The 18,671-nt window shown below is 39.5% G+C and overlaps 1 protein-coding gene across 1 annotated transcript; it reads left to right on the plus strand.

The window, feature by feature from the left end:
• Nucleotides 1–686: 686 nt before the first annotated feature.
• NMU (neuromedin U) lies at nucleotides 687–17,481 on the plus strand. The gene is made up of 9 exons (XM_075709761.1): nucleotides 687–828; nucleotides 4,235–4,293; nucleotides 8,010–8,057; nucleotides 8,156–8,215; nucleotides 8,754–8,783; nucleotides 8,890–8,940; nucleotides 11,035–11,109; nucleotides 16,109–16,162; nucleotides 17,446–17,481. Exons 1-9 carry the CDS (start codon nucleotides 687–689, stop codon nucleotides 17,479–17,481), a joined length of 555 nt encoding a protein of 184 aa, XP_075565876.1.
• Nucleotides 17,482–18,671: the final 1,190 nt, after the last annotated feature.

Raw genomic sequence — 18,671 nt, forward strand, 5'->3', positions numbered from 1 at the left:
CATCCTCAGCCCCCCACATCCCAGCCACTGACGGCCTCTCCCACGTGCAAACTCAATGAGTTTTTAACTCCCAGGTTCAGCTAGTTGGGGGCAAATCTGTGCGAGATCTCCCCATCTTAAATCACGCTGCTTGTCCCCTCCTCGCTGGTATCAGACAGTGTCTTTGCCACCCGCACGCCGTCGCTCTGAACCGCAGAGCACGCCAAGGGAGAAGCAGCACCTTTTGCGCCAGCCATCACAGCTGCCATCAGGGCTCAGGGTGGTTTGCATGTGTTTTTTAAAACATGGATTTTTCCCAAAAAGGGGGTGTAATAAAGGACCTGGAGCCTGCCCAGCCCCTCGCCTCGCTCCCAAGCAGGGGCACCCACCACCCCAGCAAGGGTTACCCGTGGATCTGCCCCCCGGGGGGAGTGGGGCTGGGTCGGCAGCTGCCCGCGGAGGAGGTGCGGGCTCTGGCCCCGGGGGGGCCGGTGGGGCAGCGGGCAGTTTGGGCAGGGTGGGCAGTTTGGGCAGGCTGAGCAGGGCGGGCAGGGTGGGCAGGGTGGGCAGGGCGCGTCTGACGCGCCCTCCCCGAGTCAGGCTGATGCTCGTCCACGTGTCAGGGAGATTTAAAAAGTTTGGGGAGGGAGCGAGGGCATGCCCAGAAGCGCGGCTGGCAGGGAGGCAGCGCAGGGGACACCGCGGCCATGGGAAACCCCTGCCACCAGCAGCCCCCCGCAGCCACCCCCCAGCGCTGCCTGAGGAAGGCAGGGGACGGCGCGGCGCTGCCGGGGTCCCCGCTGCTCCTCCTCCTCCTCCTCCTCGCCTCCTCCATGTCTGCTTGCAAAGGTGAGGAGCATCCCCCTCGCAACCCCCTCCTGCGCTGCCAGCCCTGCAATACTGGGTTTTTTTGGGGGGGGATGTGACCCCAGCAGCCTGCCAGCCTTGCGAGGGGGCTGCACAGTGAGGCGCTGCCTGCCTGCCGCCGCCGAGCTGGGCCGGGACCAGGGCATCAGGTGCGGGGCCGGGATCAGGGATCAGGTGCGGGGCTGGGATCAGGGGATCAGGTGCGGGGCTGGGATCAGGGGATGAGGTGCGGGGCTGGGATCAGGGGTCAGGTGCGGGGCTGGGATCAGGGGATGAGGTGCGGGGCTGGGACCAGGGGATCAGGTGCGGGGCTGGGATCAGGGGTCAGGTGCGGGGCTGGGATCAGGGGATCAGGTGCGGGGCTGGGATCAGGGGTCAGGTGCGGGGCTGGGACCAGGGATTAGGTGCGGGGCTGGGATCAGGGGATCAGGTGCGGGGCTGGGATGAGGGGTCAGGTGCGGGGCTGGGACCAGGGGATCAGGTGCGGGGCTGGGATCAGGGGATCAGGTGCGGGGCTGGGACCAGGGGATCAGGTGCGGGGCTGGGATCAGGGGTCAGGTGCGGGGCTGGGACCAGGGGATCAGGTGCGGGGCTGGGATCAGGGGATCAGGTGCGGGGCTGGGACCAGGGGATCAGGTGCGGGGCTGGGATCAGGGGTCAGGTGCGGGGCTGGGATCAGGGGATCAGGTGCGGGGCTGGGATCAGGGGTCAGGTGCGGGGCTGGGACCAGGTGCGGCGTTGGGACCAGGGGACCAGGTGCAGCGTTGGGACCAGGGGACCAGGTGCAGCGTTGGGACCAGGGGACCAGGTGCGGCGTTGGGACCAGGGATCACATGTGGGGCTGGGACCAGGTGCAGCGTTGGGACCAGGGGACCAGGTGTAGCGTTGGGACCAGGGATCAGGTGCGGGGCTGGGTGAGATGCAGAGACGGGCAGGAGGTTGCAGCTGCTGGGCACGGTTCCAGGGGTTGCTTTTGGGGGGCTTCCTCGTGTATCCCGGCAGGATTGCCCTGTCCAGGCAAACCTACACTCCAGCAACCTGGGGGAGTGGCTTTTCTTAAAAGCGATTTCGTTTTCAATATAATTCACTCTGATTTAAAAGCTAAGAAAAGATAAACGAGACTTATCACAGAATTGTAGGAAAATTTAGGACCCTCTGGAAGTCACTTAGCCCAACCTGAAGCAATATTTATTGCGTGAGGAATCCCTGGGGGTGGGGTTAGGTGGGAGAGGATGGAGCCGCTGAGTTGCTTTAGGCAGAGAGCTTGATTATCTTGATTTAATTTGAAATGTTGTCTTACACCTGAAAGTTGCTATTTTTGTAGCAGGGAGTGCTTGTGAAATGAGCACAGCTAATGGGCTTTTTAACAAAGCATACTCTCTTTTCTATTCTATTTTTTTCACTCCAGACAGATTAACCACTTATACCTTGTGAACTCACCTTACAAAATAAGTTGCTGTGCAAGGAATAGTTCTGTTTTCTTTGTATTGTATGTGCGTGAGTTACTTTCAGCAGGAGTTTTTGTTCTGATTTGTTGTGGGTTTTTTGATATCAAGAATCAAAGAAATCTAAGTACAGTATACTGAATATTCTGTTAAAATTAAATTCTGGAGATGTAGAAGAGGGGAGGAAAGGAAAAGGAGGGCAAGGAAGAGCAACGGGGCACAGTATTTCATCATTGCTCTTACAGAAATGATTGCTAGGAGCTTGTGTAGGGAGAGCAGTGCAAGGAAAGAGAAGATTTAAGAATTGAATCCCAGGTTGAAAAGTGACTTAAGTTGTGCACCTGGCATTCTGCTGCCTTGGAAGAAGCTGAGTTTTTAGAAGTTGACAGAACTGAAGGATAAGAGAACAAATATATCACGAACTGTCAATTTTGTAGGAAGATTTCCTCCTATATGTTCCTTTTGAATAGGATTGCTTTCCTCAGTAGCACTCTTCCCCCCGCCATGGGTATTTTGTGTATATTGCAAGATAACTTATTGTTTCCCTGTGTGTGCCGTTGTGGGTAAATAAGTGCGTAAATGATTGAAGTCCCTAAGGGCTGCAGCACTGTTCTGGATGGGGTGATGGAGGGACACCGCTCGGCTTTGGGGGGCACACAGTCCTAGCTGTGAGCACAAAACAGACAGCACTGCACATGAAATAAGAGTTTTGTGCATAAACTTGTGGTTAAGGAAACTCATGAGCTAGTGAAATAATCGCATCTCCTCTGTCCAAAAGTTTATGCTCCAGGCAAAAAAAAAAGAAAAAGCAAGCTGTAATATTCAGGCTTTCTTGCCTGCTTCCCTAAGCTTTACAGGCTATTGGATTTCTTCTGCTCCCCCTGGAAAGCCTCAGGAACCAAATAATGGCAGAAGCAGTGTTCAGAGACAGGCAGGCAAAGGTTTAATGGGGAAGGTGTGTTAATTTGAAGTGATGCCCAGTTCCACTCTTGGCAACCAGGGTACCAGTCCCAGACAATACTCCAATTTGAAGATACTAATTTAAGAATAGAAAACAAAGTTAGAGGATTGTAGCACCTATAATTCATTTGGTGTTTTTCCTTGAACTGAAACAAACATCCAAAAAAGCAAATTTTTCATTGGAAAGCAGTTTTCTTGTTATGTGAACATCTCAGAGATTTCAAAAATGTCCCACTTCTACATAGTGTGAAATTGAGAGCCACTCTAATTCTTTTTTTTGGGGGGGAAAACAAGCATCCAGAATAATTAGCCACCTTAGGTCTGTGCCAGTACAAAAATGTGGTTTTGATATCCACCCCTTAATGCCTGGAACTAACTACTGTTGCAATGATTGTTATTAGTGGTACATGTAAAACAAACCGGGATGGTGGGTATTCATACCCTGCTCACCTGGCCATTCTGGCTAAGTCTATCTTCACCTCTTGTTTGTTTAATTTGGTTCAAATATTTGGAAAAAAAAAGGTGACCACAGGTAACTATAGACTGTTTGGGAGGTTATAAAACCTCTATTAATCTGAGGTCTTTAAGAACAGTGTATAAACTGGTCAGGCATGGCTCATGGGCAGCAGCTTTGGGCAGGGGGATAAATTAGATGACTTCGTGGAGTTTCCTGCAGTGCTAGGACTGTACAGATAAAGCACCAATCTCCATCCCAGGTGAGTTACAACACATCCCCACATTGATATGCTTGTGTGGTCTCTAGTGTACTCACAATTCAGTGACGCTCATCTCTATTATTTACAGAGACTCTGATAATACATAATTATTAGAAATATACCGCCAGATAAAATAATAGTGTGGACAATGATAAATGTGCTAGGTATCATATTGTGTTCAGAGTTTTTATTTAAATCACTGACATGGGTTACTTATAAAAATGACCTTTGCTGTACAGCATTGCTAAGCATGGTTTGTGCTTCCAGGTGCACCGATGCCATCTGAAGCACTCAAGGCAGATCAGGATTTGGAGCTGTGGAAAGAGGTAAGCATTATCTGCACACTGCTGTACGGTACACTGCGTTTCTTCTGTGCCCATCTTTCCCATAGTCACACCTCACTCTCCAGTATTTCTCTTGCACAGAGTTCAGGTGCTTCTCCTTCCAGTCCTGCTTCTCCTGTACATCTCTTATCCTGACATCAGTGAAGAGGTGAAACATCTTATTTTCCTGATTTTCTGAACAGTTGCTCCAGGAGGATGTTGAGGCTGGGTGTTGAGATGTCATTCAGGGAAAAGACTGTCTTGGCTCAATGGAGAGCTACGTTTGATAACAGTTGTCAGGCAACTCAGTGACCAGGCAGTCACTGTCCCTGGATGAAACGTAGTGTTCAATCTGGTTTTTTAGTAGTCTGTACACAATATGCAGTAATTGTTTCAATTAATCCAATCTTACCTCTTGCTTCTGTTCTGCACACAGGGCTGGGACACTGTGTTTAATCCTACCCTAGCCTCTCAATTTATTAGGTAAACATTTGGTTAACATTTTGGTACTGATCGCTATCATAAATTCCACTCTCATCTTTGAAATGAATGTTATTTGTTTTGGCTCTAGGATATGACACCTGTGTTAACATGGGCTCTTCCCTTCCCTTTTTGAACAGATGGAGTGGCAGGGCCATAACACGCAGAGAGGGTTTAGCCTGCAACTCACATGCACTGGCATTGCTGTAACCTTCAAGTATTCTGTTGATGTTTAATTTTGTAGCTTCTGATAACATTACAAAGCAAGTGACTCACCAGGGCTACAGATGCAGAGAGTAAATTTCTTCCTATTGAGCAGACACTTCCCTTAACTATCAGCTCCCCTTAGTTCATTTTGGAAGCGTTGACTCAAACACTAACATATCTCTAGACTGGCACTTGAACAAGCCCTGGTGATATTTATCTCCTGGCAAAAAGTGGTCTCTTGGGAAGTAAGGTCCTGATAGCTTTAAGGAGTTCGTGAAAATTAGTTATTTACATTCTGGATTGAAAAATGCTGTTTTATACGTTTCTGCATTTATTGCTAAGATTTGCTATTTGTAACACAGGATTTGTCCCTATGGCAACTGGAGGCAAAGTTCCTGTTGATTTCAGTGAACAAAAAAGTATGCATAAGAAACTAAATTCCATGTGTAAAATTTCATAATATAAGCAATATAAAACTTACTATTGTAGCAAGAATAATGCAGGACTGGAGAGGGTCTAAGGAAAGAGAATTAGATGCATAGCTATTTCAACCTGATTACAGAATCATACCCGTTCACCAGCGTTTCTTGGAGTGAAAAGAATCAGTTCTTCCCTGTTTGTTACTTAATTAGTGGATCATTCAGGAGAAGCCCTGCCTCTAAATGAACCTAGTATTTTCCAGGAATGACTCTGAGTTTATAAATACAGGAACTTTGTAACTCAGTATTGTGCTCCTTTACTTGTCTCTCACATCCTTTTGGTTTTTTATATTATTTAACCAAGCCCAGGCAACTCACAAGCTCCCACCCTCAGGCCACATTTCAGAGATAGGAGAGCAAATTACTGAGAAGATACTTCAAGGATGATAGAAACTATTACATTTTAATCTTTTTAAAAAGGGATTTACAGAAACTGTGGCTTTTCCTCAGCCCTGGCTTTGTCCATGCAGGTTTTGGCTGAGAGATACCTTGACCTTGCCTTGCATTGTGTCAAACACAAAGCAGTGTCTGGCTTGTCCTGCTACCAAATTATGGTGGTTCTTTAACAGTCACCTCCAGCTACAAAACAAGCAAATACACCAATAAAAAAACCCCAACAAAAATCCCTCAACAAGAAGAAACAGCAAATTTTTAATGTAGGCTTCCAAAATGACTTCAGCTTAGTTTATCTCCTTCACTGCTGATTTCTCCCTCCATGTTTTCTTACTCTGGAAGTATTGAAGCTGAACTAATATACCCAGAGACAAACAAATGCAGGATGAAGGGAAAAGAGAATGGGAGGATGTGTTACCAACAAAAATTATTTGAAAAGGGAATTCTGTGAGCTATTAGCTTTCCCACTGTCTCTGCTAATGTTTTCTCATAGATTGCCTCTAGAGAAATGAATCATCTTTTGTCTCAAAGTACTCAGATATGCATTATTTGTTTATTGCTTTTTTTCACTTAATGTTTTCATTGCCAAAGAGTGCTGTTTAGGCCTTTTTGCCTATAACAAAATCATAAGATCCATTGCATTGTTTACTCTTTATTTAAAAAAAAAAACAACTCTTTTATGCAGTCTATGAACTAGATGATTGGCAAAGTTTTTTGGCATCTAGATAAACAGTATTAAATATTCAATGGAAGAAATGGTGCATACCAATGCAGGTCACTATTGATACAATTTTAAAATTATATAACGAAAAGTTAAGTCTCTTTTTTTCATTATTATTAAAATGTGCAGCTTCAGTTGGAGTACTGGAGATTTTTTATTTTCCTTACAGAATACTTCGAGTTTCAGCACTGGTAATATTATTTTCATGAATTCAAATGTCCTTTATTCCATTTCTTCTCCCTCTTTGATTAATAACTCTGCTAAAAATGAGTCAGTAGTATGGGATTCTTTCATCTTGGAAGAGAGACAACAGAAAGAGGATGTGATTAATTGTCTACACAAGGTCATGAACAGAAGGGAGACAATGGGTAGAAATCACTTATTCATTACTTCTTCCAAGATCAAGACAAATGGAAGTGGTATTTCACACAGTGTTTAGGAAACCCTTACCACAGGACATTGTGGGTGCTAAAAGTTTACATTGGTTCTGATAGACATTGGTCAAATTCACATCACAGAAATCCACTGTGGCTGGAGAGCATGGTTTTTACTAGACTACTGGTCTCTTCTTAGGCTCTTCCCTGGGTGCCAATGTGTGGCCATTTTTGGAGATAAGATGCAGAGCTAAATGGACATTTGTTTCTATCCAGATGAAATGGCTGGTGGGTGGTTGGGGCTTCTTGGTTTGGTTTGTGGATTTGTTTTGTTTTGTGTCTATGTGTGTAACATTCCATTCTGTGCTGACATGTCTAAGTTCAACACCAAAGACTTCTTCCACAGTGCTCTTTGAGTTTAGATCCTTTGAAATGTATTGAATATATCTCCTACTAACATTGTGATTTAGGAACCACCTCCTTTAAAAAAACCTTGTAAGGCTCCTCATTTGCCAAAAAAAAAAAAAAAAGAAAATCAGTAAAACCCTTGGATATTGGCTGCTTGGTGACTCACACAAATTGACTGGCATGCATAAGGTGTGCTGGCACACATCATAATCACTCAAGTGATGTGTGTGTCATGCACCTGCAGGGATCGTAGAATCCAGTTGCAGTAGTGTTGTTTGAGGACTGCTCTTTGAATCACTTGCTTTAGCTGAGTTTAGTGAGTTCATAGTCCATACCCCAGATGGTTAAAATAATAATTTAAAAATACGACTTAGTCTGAGAAGGCTGTGGGTGAGAAGGGATGTGAGTGGAGTAAGAGAGTAAAGGACCCAGGTATGTATGTGTGTGTTGTGATCAAACAAGTATAAATTTGTTTATTTAGTTAAGGGCTTTTTTTCCCCTTGAATACAAACTATTTCATGAATGTACCTATAAGAATTCCTTATGGTGGGCAAGCTTGCCATACTTTTGGCTGCACTGAACTATTTTTGAAAATATACCTTTCACTTATTTTTATTAATCTGACTTCTTAAAAAAGGACTGTGTGAACTCTTACAGATAGACAATGCATGTTCTGCCTACCTGTCCACAGATTCTCAGTCTCAGGTGAGTCAGACAGAGGTTACTTTATTATGTTGTTACTATTTGTTACATGCAGTAGGATTGGAAGAGTGATGCCTGAGTTCATGTTTTCTTTGCATTAGGCGTCCAGTGCGCTGGAAGAACTTTGTTTTCTGATCATGGGATTTCTCCAGAAACCACAGGTAACACACACAAAAGACTACTTAGCATTTCTGAAGCCTGATCTCTCAGTGTGCCAGTGTCTACAATGAATTCTTAGGATCCAGTATCTGAAGTGTCACTCAGTGCTGGAAGTAATACTATCATTTCTTAGTCTGAAATGCTATGTGTCCTAACCTAACACCTCTTAAAGTGTTAGGTTAGGAGACTCCAGTGTTTTGAAAATAATCTCCAGGTTGGATATAAGGTTTCAGGTGGTTTTATTGTTCTAGATTAGAAAAATGATGAGCTCTCAATGGAGACAGAAATTTACTTATGAGAGTCTAGGGATATACAAAGGAGCATCTGCTAAACCCATCTACTCTTTTAGTGGTGAGTAACCAATGCTCTCTACAGAGTTTGAAGAGAGTAGTTACATTGATAAGCAAAGACATGCAGTATATCTGTCAAGGAAGGATGATATTCCAATCCACCACTGAAAAGTTTATAATGTAATCAAAATTGCCTATTGCTCTTTTTTTAAACAAATAAAAGCTTCTCTACTGATTATTATTCTTACAGGGTTTAGATGAAAAAGACAACACCAAAAGGGTAAGATTTCTATGTACGTTTTATGATCACACTAAAATTGTCAAGAAAATCGTAACACCCTTGTCCTGTTCTGTAGTAAAACCCCACTTTTAATTTTTTTGAACAGTTCTTATTTCATTATTCTAAGACTCATGACTCAGGCAACTCAGACATCGTGGTAAGTGGCATAGCACCTCCTTGTGAGTACACGTGTGCTTGTATGTAAAAGCAAGGCAATGTTCCTTTTTGCAGTAGTCTCTCCAACTGCATAGCAAGCTCAGAACTGGCAGTTTTGTGTTTAAGATATAGAATGTGTTTAATAACATGGGCAACGGTCACCAATACTGTCCAAGTGTGCAAAAAACCCAACCAAACACTCATAGAATCCCAACTTCATCTTAATCTTTTAGTTACAACATTTAAGAATAAGATCATGTGCTGATTTCTGGTACTGGAACATGACATATGCAGTGAAATAATATGGATTTCTAGAAGCTGAGAACGTGACTATAAATACCAGGAACTCTTAATGAATTTTTATTAATTATGAATGAAATTGTATATATTTAGTTGTGCATGTCATAAATATGTATCAGGCAAAATAGTATTTAAGTCCCACTCAGACTTTGGATTATATTTTAAATGAAAAATATGATTTTAAAAGTAGCTGAGTGTTCTTGCTATAAAAATGTTCTCATAAACCAAACTATGTGTGATACATTCTTGCTTTTGAAGTGCAAACATAATCTGTTATTTCTGTGCATCTATGTGTTTTTTCTGTGCAAGATAGGATTTTGAGAAAGTCAAACATATTCATTTTTTCTCATTTCTTAACAATCATTCATATATGTTAATGTTCATTTTTGCCTTGTTCTTTACATTTCTTCAGAAATGTCTGGTATATTTCCTAGAAAGTGATATTGATGATATTGGGGTTTCATGATAGTGTTTTCATGATAGAGGTGCTCTGGAGATTTTAATTGTAATCAGGGCACAGTGAAAGAAGCTATTTCTGCTGCTGCTGCTCCTGTTTAAGAGGTTACTGCATCCCCCTTTGTCCCCGTCCTGAATACTTTTGCCCCTGCCTGCCCCCAGTGATTTCTCACTTCTGGTTTAGCTTTTCAGGTGACTATTTTCTAGCCCAGGTCTCAGAGATACTAACTTAGGTGAGATCCATTATTCTTTGGCTTTATCAACCTCTCTCTACTGACTGCAAGACAGAGCCCAAGCGGGCAGCTGGGATGCCCTTTAACTCCTCCGCTACACATCAGACTACTTTTTTTAGCTATTATGATGCCACATTGCCCACCTTAGGCAGACAGTGCAAAATTGGCTCCAAGTAGGCAAGTTCATTTTGCCTATTAAGTACCTCAGTGCTTTGGTAACTCTAGTTATTCCATATATTAAAATTCTCTTTGTTAACTCTAGTTATTCCATATATTATAATTCTCTTTATTATATTACTTTTCTAAGAATTATTGTATCAAAAATGCATTATTTTTAAAATTACCTTTACATGAGTTGAAGTTTTAAATTGGTTGATGGAACACAGGGTTTTCTACTTCATTTCTGGCTGTGGACCTCTCTCCACAAGCCCACATGGTTGTGTTTTGCTGGGGGGGACTTAAGCTGCACACAATGCCACTGTGCTTAACCAGGCTGTCTGCAAGCATAGTCTTGTTGAACATAAGGAATTTCACAACTGAGGCTTGTCTTTTAGGTAGAGTGACCAGTGCCATGGTCACACATTTTACTTGAGAATGGATCCCTCTTGCACACAGTTTTCTAGAAAAAAAAAAAAAAAAAAAAATTCTGGCTGCGATTTAAATTATTTTGAAGTAAAACGAACTTTTCAGTACAATGGAGATTGAAGCTGCTAACTTCCATAGTAGATAATGATAGAAATGTTAGCAGGAGTATTGTATAGAAATATTCTTTGTACCACTCACAGAGGCTCATCAAAGTCTGAATAATTGCAATTGCCTGGGCAAGAAGTCTGTAAAGAGTTCTGAACTTTCAATGAGTAAAGGTGAGGACGCATAGCTTTTTCCCTCTATCACCCTGTGAGTCACATTCATAGTGTAAATCTAAATGTTCACACCTCTTTGTTGTCAAGTCAGAATGTTAAAAAAAAAAATTCTCAATTAACATCTTCAGTCCTTTTTTTGGTGCACGTTTGGTCCATAAGCCAATACTGCAGGAAGAAACTTTTTTTGCATCATAAGGCCCGAATTTCATTGTTGCTCATTTGTCTGTGTTCGTGTCCTCTCAGTCGTCTGTCCTGCATCCTTTGCTGCAACTTGTTCCCCAGCTTAATGAGAGAAGACTGAAGAGATACAAAATGGACGTATGTAATCTTAAACTCTGCATGTTTGCATTCTCACACTTGGTGATTCATTAGCTCTTCTAAAAATGTCCTTGTAGACCTTTCTGCTCATAACACTTTTATTTTCAAGATTTAATATCACACTAGTGTATTTTCATTTGAAATGTGAGGTTTTTATATTCTTAAATCAGTGAAAAATAATCCTGCTGATATTTATTATTTAAAACCAAAAACCAGTGAAGTAATGTATGCCTAACAGAACAGTGGTAGAACACAAAGCCTGTGTGTCAAAATGGATCTGCTAGTTCTTTTATAAAAAGAAAAATACATTAAATTTTATCTGTACTGTTATAGTTCAGTTGAGTTATATTTTCCAGGGGGGGTGTCTTTTATTCCTCCATTTGGAATTCAAACCATATCTACTCCTTAAAAATATATTATTATGACTTACAGTGCTACGAATTTCCAAGTAATTTATAGGCAATTTACTGTTTAACTTAAGGTGCAGACAAGAAAGTTCTCTGTGCCATTATTTTGCCATATAAAAATAGTGTGGTTTGGAACAAAAGTTTTACATAGAAAGGAATAGCTCCATTGTTTCCAAAATATCATAACATTTGGGTATATTTGCTGCAAATGCAATTCAAATTTCAAAAATAAAAAAGCAGATAGATAGAAATGTCCATCCCTTTAATGGAGCTATGGAGAGAACAGAGAAATGCAGTCTGATACATAAGAATCTTCCTCTATAAGAATACCAAAGATTCCTGTATGATGAAGTATAACAAGACCTAAGACCCAGATTCTTCCTGGTTTACATTGACTTCAGCTTGGTTATTCCTTAGATTCATTGATATGATTCCTTATATTCACTGATACACAAGTTAAATTAGGTGTATGAATACTTAAAACTCAGGTAGTAGCATCCCTATAAGTAGGACTTTTCCTTTATTAATCCAGAAAAAGGCTGTGCTATTAACTCCCAAATTTTCAATGAACTCTTAGTCCTATAATGATGTATGTCAGCTTTCATCATGTTGTGGCTGTGGTTGGAAATACTATCTACCCCTCTCTTTGGATCACTGCATGATCCCAACTATATGCCCTGAATCACATTTTTCTTATCCAGTGACAGAACCTGGCCATATATAAGAATTTAAAGAGTTGGTACATCTTCTCATGGACTGAAATTGTTATGAAAATTTTAACCCACTACACATCTGAAAGGAAAATACAGGGTAACATTTGCCTTCTGTGAAGACATTGACATGAACGGTATTTACGCTATTGGCCCTATATACTGGCAAAGAATATTCTTGGAATTGCTCTTTGTGTTTTTAAATGAATATACATGTCAACCAAGACAAAGAATGGGAAGGAAAGAGTAAATGCAAGAACACAAAATTGCTGTAAGTGAAAACAAACTGACTTTTAAATCCAATAAAGTCCTTTTGTTAGAATACTTTAATATCTTGAATTTACTTCTATTGAGGTTGATGGCATAATTAATGGAAATAGAATACATTAATTAACAGACAATAACCTAAAATTCATAGCATATTTGGCATATTCCAACATATTTCAGCCTCTTCATGGCAGTTTTATTTTTAGTGGGCTCAAAAAAGAAACTATAAGGATATTTTTCCAAGTAATAATAATAACAAACTCTACAGAGTGTGTCAGTCAGATCACGTGTCTTTTATTTTATACATAGAGTCACTATACTTCTAACAACTCACAAATGAAATTTAATATATTGTTTCTGTTTAAGAGCTGTCAAGCCATCATGTGACAAACACTTATTTTACATCAAAGAAACATCAAAGTCCATACTCTACAAACCCTTAGAAAAAAAAATTTAAAAGTATACTAGCTATCTGATATAAAGTGTAAACGTATACTGATATAAAAAGACCTTTTTTTAGGCTAGTGTTTGGAAATATTTCTTCCAAAGAAAATCAAAAACACAGACAAAAAAATGCTATAGTGTTTGGGAATGAGCCCAGAGCAGGCTGATAAAACTTTGTGGCAAAAGGCAAACGCTATATTAAGCTTCTTTTTGTAAGGTACCTTATTTTCATCAGATTTTTAAAGTAGAAATTAATGAATAATGATGAGTATTATGTGTTTCCTTAGTCATCTTTTCAAGTGGCTACTTTTTAAAAGATCTGTCTCCTATTACTTGCATTATTGTACTCTTAACTAGCGGTACATGGAAATAGCAACAGTTAGAATTCCAACCATTCCGCACTGTGATAAGTCGTAGTCTTTAATTTGCAATCGTGATGTTACACATTATGAAGGAATGACATGGCCAACACTTACAGAATACAGCCATTTTAAAATATTCATATAAATGTAAGGAAACAATGAAAATGGCTCTAAATTGAATTGAATTTTATAGAAAGCAACTTTTTTGATTTCCTGTTCTCAGTTTCTGCTGTGAATACCAGTCAACTTGTTAAAGGTGTTATTTACTCCTCTACAGTGCATAAACACCAGATATTTACAAAGTGCTAACATCTTATGGAATCAATTTCCTTTGCAGACTCTTTTGGGTTTGGTATTTTTGCATGCACCTTGTTTATTTTAGAGTCATAATAAGTCTTTTGAAATCCATCCATATTATGCTTATCGTATTTGTTTATATGGCAGATTTCAGCGTATTTTAGTATAAGACTTTAAAATCCTCTCTAAATGTTATTGCTGAGGGCCATACCAGTTTATAACAAAACTAAGAAAATACTGAAATAATCTGCCATGGATAACAAAAGTAGCACAATTATTCCCTGAAATCTATCTTTCCAAGAGACTCTACCAGATGGGCTGATGGGGAAATGGCGTAGGTAAACTTTAAAGCCAGTAGAGGATCAGAGTGACCCTGCCTAAGATGTGCAGAGGAACTCTGATACCCCATGGAGCCAGAAGCCCCCATGTTCCCATGGGCTTCCCACCTTTAGTTGGACTATCTGACTCTGGTGTCACAGAATATGCTTCAGGAAGGGTTAGCTTGCTGCTATTTTTTTTTTTTTTTTTTTTTTTTCCTAACACTGGAAAGAAAACCAGAACCTGCTGTAGATAAGCACACCTGCCTTTCTTCCTGACCAGACAAGGAATTGAAAAGGTGGATGTGTGAAGGAGGAAACATGCTTTATTAAATTTATTCTTCCTTCCCAGTTTGGATTGACACCAGATTTTGTCATTAATTTAATTCCTCTTGAGCTTCATCTTGGCTGATATCATATGATCTAAGAAGAAGCAAGAGCACTTTGTTGGCAAGTTAATCTAAGAGATTGAACAAGAAAACTTTTAGAGGGCAGGAATTAAACTCTAAAAAAACATACTTCTTCATGAATACATATGTTTCTGCATACATACATACATGCAGGTCTGTGAATATACATGCATGTACACTACAGCATGTAATAGTTATTTTTTCTCCAAACCCTTGCAAGTTTAGAAGGTAAGAGTTACAATGAAGACAGATTTTAGCTTCAGTTGTTTTCTAATACCAACCTTCTGACATGAAATCAGGCAAGGAAACTACATAGTCTTCTTCAATAGGTGTCTGGTAGTAAGTAGAGAATGACATATTAACATGACAGAAGTCCGTAAAATAAATCACAATTCCACATTAATAACTATTCTTGATTCCTTCTATGTTCTAGATCAATTTCCTTAACTTTCAACAGCTGCCTATTTAATTTCTGGTTTTATTTTTGTTCACATATTGAATAGAAAGAGTAGAAAAATAATAAAATATAAATATCATGACACTCCAATGGCAATGTACGAGACTCCATTAGCAGATAAATTTTTAGCCTTTTTAAATATAAAAAGCTATAGTATTGAATGGATTATAGATCTGAGATGGGTATTTCAAACCAGGTAATGCTAGAATGAGATGGACAATATAAATGAAAATCATCCAGATGTTTTATGTACAGCAAAGAAACTGGGTATAATGGTATACCTGATGAAGTCAAAATCAAAACTGAAAAATGATATGTAATTTAAACCCTACTTCCTTTGAAAGCTTCCCTCAGATTGAAGCTACTCCTGTGTTTGACAATGATGGGAGCCATCCTATTTTACACAATTCATACAGAATTAGAATTGAGCATGAAGTGATGTCTTTCTATGACAGCTCAGGTTATGGTCATTACCCAAGAGAACATATGACCCCAGTTTTTAATTGGGAAATACCATAATTGCTAAATAAATTCCATCTAAATTTTATGTTCTGGTAAGCACAAGATTTGAACTATTCTGTTTCTCAACTGGCCTGTCTCCCCACCTGCAGGACAGACACCTCACTCAGATACCTGGTATTAACACAAGCAGTGAAAATACTGTGATTAAGCTTATGTGTTCTTCAATCATGAAGGTCTCATTAAAGCAACTGAATACTTCATGCTTTGTACTTGTTACATTTAAATGGAATTCTATTTTCTTCGTCGTTTGTTCCTCCCCTTTGCTGTATGGATCAGTAGACAGTTGTTTCTCAATGTGTGCAGCACAGACAGGATAGAATGCCATAAGCACTGGTCTTTTCTTTGGGAGTTAATCTGAGAAGGGTGATCATGATACATCTCTGGGAACAGTCTGGGATCTCATTCCTGGGAGAAGCCCAAGCATTTCTGATACTTAAGCTTTGCAGTGTTGTCCTACGAGATGCAAAGACCAACTCTACTTTGTCTGTAGTGACTCCACTACCATGAAGACACTTTGGTTGTGTCTGGGTAATGAAACCTGGAAAGTCAAAGGCAAAGGCTGTTCATCATTACTAGGACCATTCTAAAGCAATCTGAACTGAGCCAAAACTTGAGGTGGAATTTGGCCCCCATTCATGTGTTTTCTGCTATTTCTACATGACAATGTGAACTTGTTACTGACATGGAGAAATATACATAAGGCATGCCTTAAGCATGTATAGTAGCACTGAAGAAATACTTTTAAACAACCTCTCTATATGGATTAATTTACAAGAGCAGATATGATTTAAAATACTTTTTTTCAGGAAGAACTTCAAGGACCTGGAGGGATTCAAAGTAGAGGCTACTTTTTCTACAGGGTATGGTTTCTTCGACTTTTTTTCTTTTCATTTCATGATGAATGTTACAAACCGAAAAGTGGAGAACCCAGGAAATTATCATAAGAATTACTGAGACTGAGGAAACTTTCTTCGGTAAGAGCATCCCACCATATAGGACTACTCGAGATCTGCTCCAGACATTTTCTTTGATTAAAATAAAGGCATAGTAGGAAGTTTTTGTACAAATCTTAATGACTGTATATACATGATATCATGCTATGTCTTAAAAGTCATTGGTTATTATGTATATAATTCTCAGAGGAAGTTATATAAAATATGCCATCTTGGACAATCCTTCTAAAGCATTGTTCAATATGGTACGTTTGCATGTGATACAAATACAATGCCATGCTCACATACTGGACCAAAACAGATACTGGGCCTGATCTTCCTGTTTTCCTTGTGTTTTGACCAGTATGATTAGAAACAGAAATTCTTATGAGAATGAACTACTCTGTTCATCTTTGATGCCATAGAGCCTTGTAACTCCATTTTTGCAAAATTGAGCAAGTTAAAGATGGCAAGTCAAACTTAATAATAATTCTCTTGATTTTGGTTAATCTTTTTTTTCTATTTAAATAAGAAAGTGGCTAATGAAAAGAAGGCAAGTTTGTACAGTTATATTTCTTATGTATCAGGATTGGACCTTTAGAGTTCTTATGACAGGCCAAAGTTATGGGTAATATTAACATTGATGCATTCATGATGCCAGAGTGAAAAGCAAATTCTTATTAAGCTCAGCAAGAGATTTTTTATCAGCTTTAGTAGACATTGTATCAAGTTCCTTTGTAGTGCAAAATATTTCTGAAATGACCATGGTGAAAAGGGAGAACCTCCTTGCTTATGTTAAAGAACACAGTCTAAAACCAAAAATATTGAGTGACATATATTTCTTTGTTAATTACAACAAATACTTATAATGCAATAACAACAACAATCTGGAAGCACATCTTAAGAAAATGAAAAACAAATGAAGGATAATTGTCTCTTAGAGTGACTTCTTGTGGCTTTCTCCCCCTTATAAAATCATACAAGATGGGCATAATTCAATTTTCAGTCTGTATACAGTAATTTTTGCTGTGTAATTCTCCTTCAGAGGTGGATATACATTAAACAATAACTGGTCTCAGGTTTATCTTTACTGATGATGATGTTGACAGAGCTGAGAAATTTCCCAATTTCTATAGCCACCAAGCTGGGTGGGGCTTTGTTACTGAAACCAGTTGGTTTTATAGAGCGCTTATTGGATATTTGTCTTTCAGCCACGCAATGGAAGGAGATCAGTGGATTTTCGCTAAGGAGGTATTTATTTAATGCTTTTAATCACAATCTATATTTAAATTAGGGGTTTTTTTATACAAATAAGACACAATATTTATGTTGAGGAGTAGTCTCAGAAAACCTTTAACTGTTTTGTCAACTTAGATTTCTGCAGACAAGCTTCTCAGAGATGTGCTAAATTCATGGATCTTCAGGTGAAGTGAATAGAAGCTGCAGGTACTCAGTTCCTAGAACTGAGAACTCAGAGCTGTTTCAGGCAGCAAGAAATGGAAAATATCCCAGAAGTGTAAACAGTTTAGAAAGTTTACAATGATTATAAGTGTATGTCAGGAAGAACAGATTCAACTACTTGTCAAATACATACTGACATCCTGGGGGTAATCCCTCTGTTCTTACACAGAAAAGAAACTCACTCTGAAAGTAAGTACAGACTTCAGGATTTAATTTCAAATAATTCAATTCTTTGGAGAGATACAGAAAAGTTTCCCTATGCCAATATTATAATGCTCTGTTTTCTAATAAATATTACATCTCTATCATATTTTAAGTATTTAGTGTTGTATCGTACCAACAAATAAAAGTTTTTCTTATTTTTCAGGATTTTAGATTCCTGACCTAGAACTAATGCTGCAGGAATGCTGAGTACATGGACATACTGTTTTCCTTACAAAAACTACTCATTACTAATGTACAATTAAAAATCACTAGAATGTAAATGTTCTTAAATTAGATTCCATTAAGGATTCAAATGTTTCTTTGCTGATTATATTAAAAGCATACTAAAATTATCTGTTTCCTAGTGTTGTGATGTTTACAATGAGTGTAATACAACTGTAAAAAAGTCAGCGTGTGCATGCAACAGACATTGCCTCTAACAACACCGTTAGGTACATTTATTTTCCCTTACAAATAAAGGTACTCAGTTAGAGAGTGGTTTTAATGAGAATGTTTGCAATGTAGACTATTGAATTTTTTTCAGAATATATTGCAAGTGATTTGTGCAGTCTTTAAAATCATAGCTTATCTAGGCAGGCCAAACAAAAGGTGTGACTCTTCAGGATGATGTTCTCTACCCCTGTACTTCTTTCACTGTAGCCTGTGGACTTCTGGCAGTCTGCAAGGTCAAGATAAGTGCTCTGCCGGTGATCTACAGAGCTAAATTGATGATAAAGGAGTTGGCAGCCCTCAATAACCCTTAAGGTTAATA

The sequence above is a fragment of the Pelecanus crispus genome, chromosome 4 (assembly GCF_030463565.1).
Source record: "Pelecanus crispus isolate bPelCri1 chromosome 4, bPelCri1.pri, whole genome shotgun sequence".
Taxonomy (NCBI): domain Eukaryota; kingdom Metazoa; phylum Chordata; class Aves; order Pelecaniformes; family Pelecanidae; genus Pelecanus; species Pelecanus crispus.

What these genes read in the sequence shown, in the direction of transcription:
- NMU (XM_075709761.1), top strand. Translation starts at nt 687, where the DNA reads ATGGGAAACCCCTGCCACCAGCAGCCCCCCGCAGCCACCCCCCAGCGC. An exon ending in CTCCATGTCTGCTTGCAAAG is followed by an intron (nt 829 to 4,234) that starts GTGAGGAGCATC and finishes TTGTGCTTCCAG; the next exon opens with GTGCACCGATGCCATCTGAA. An exon ending in GAGGCTACTTTTTCTACAGG is followed by an intron (nt 16,163 to 17,445) that starts GTATGGTTTCTT and finishes TTTGTCTTTCAG; the next exon opens with CCACGCAATGGAAGGAGATC.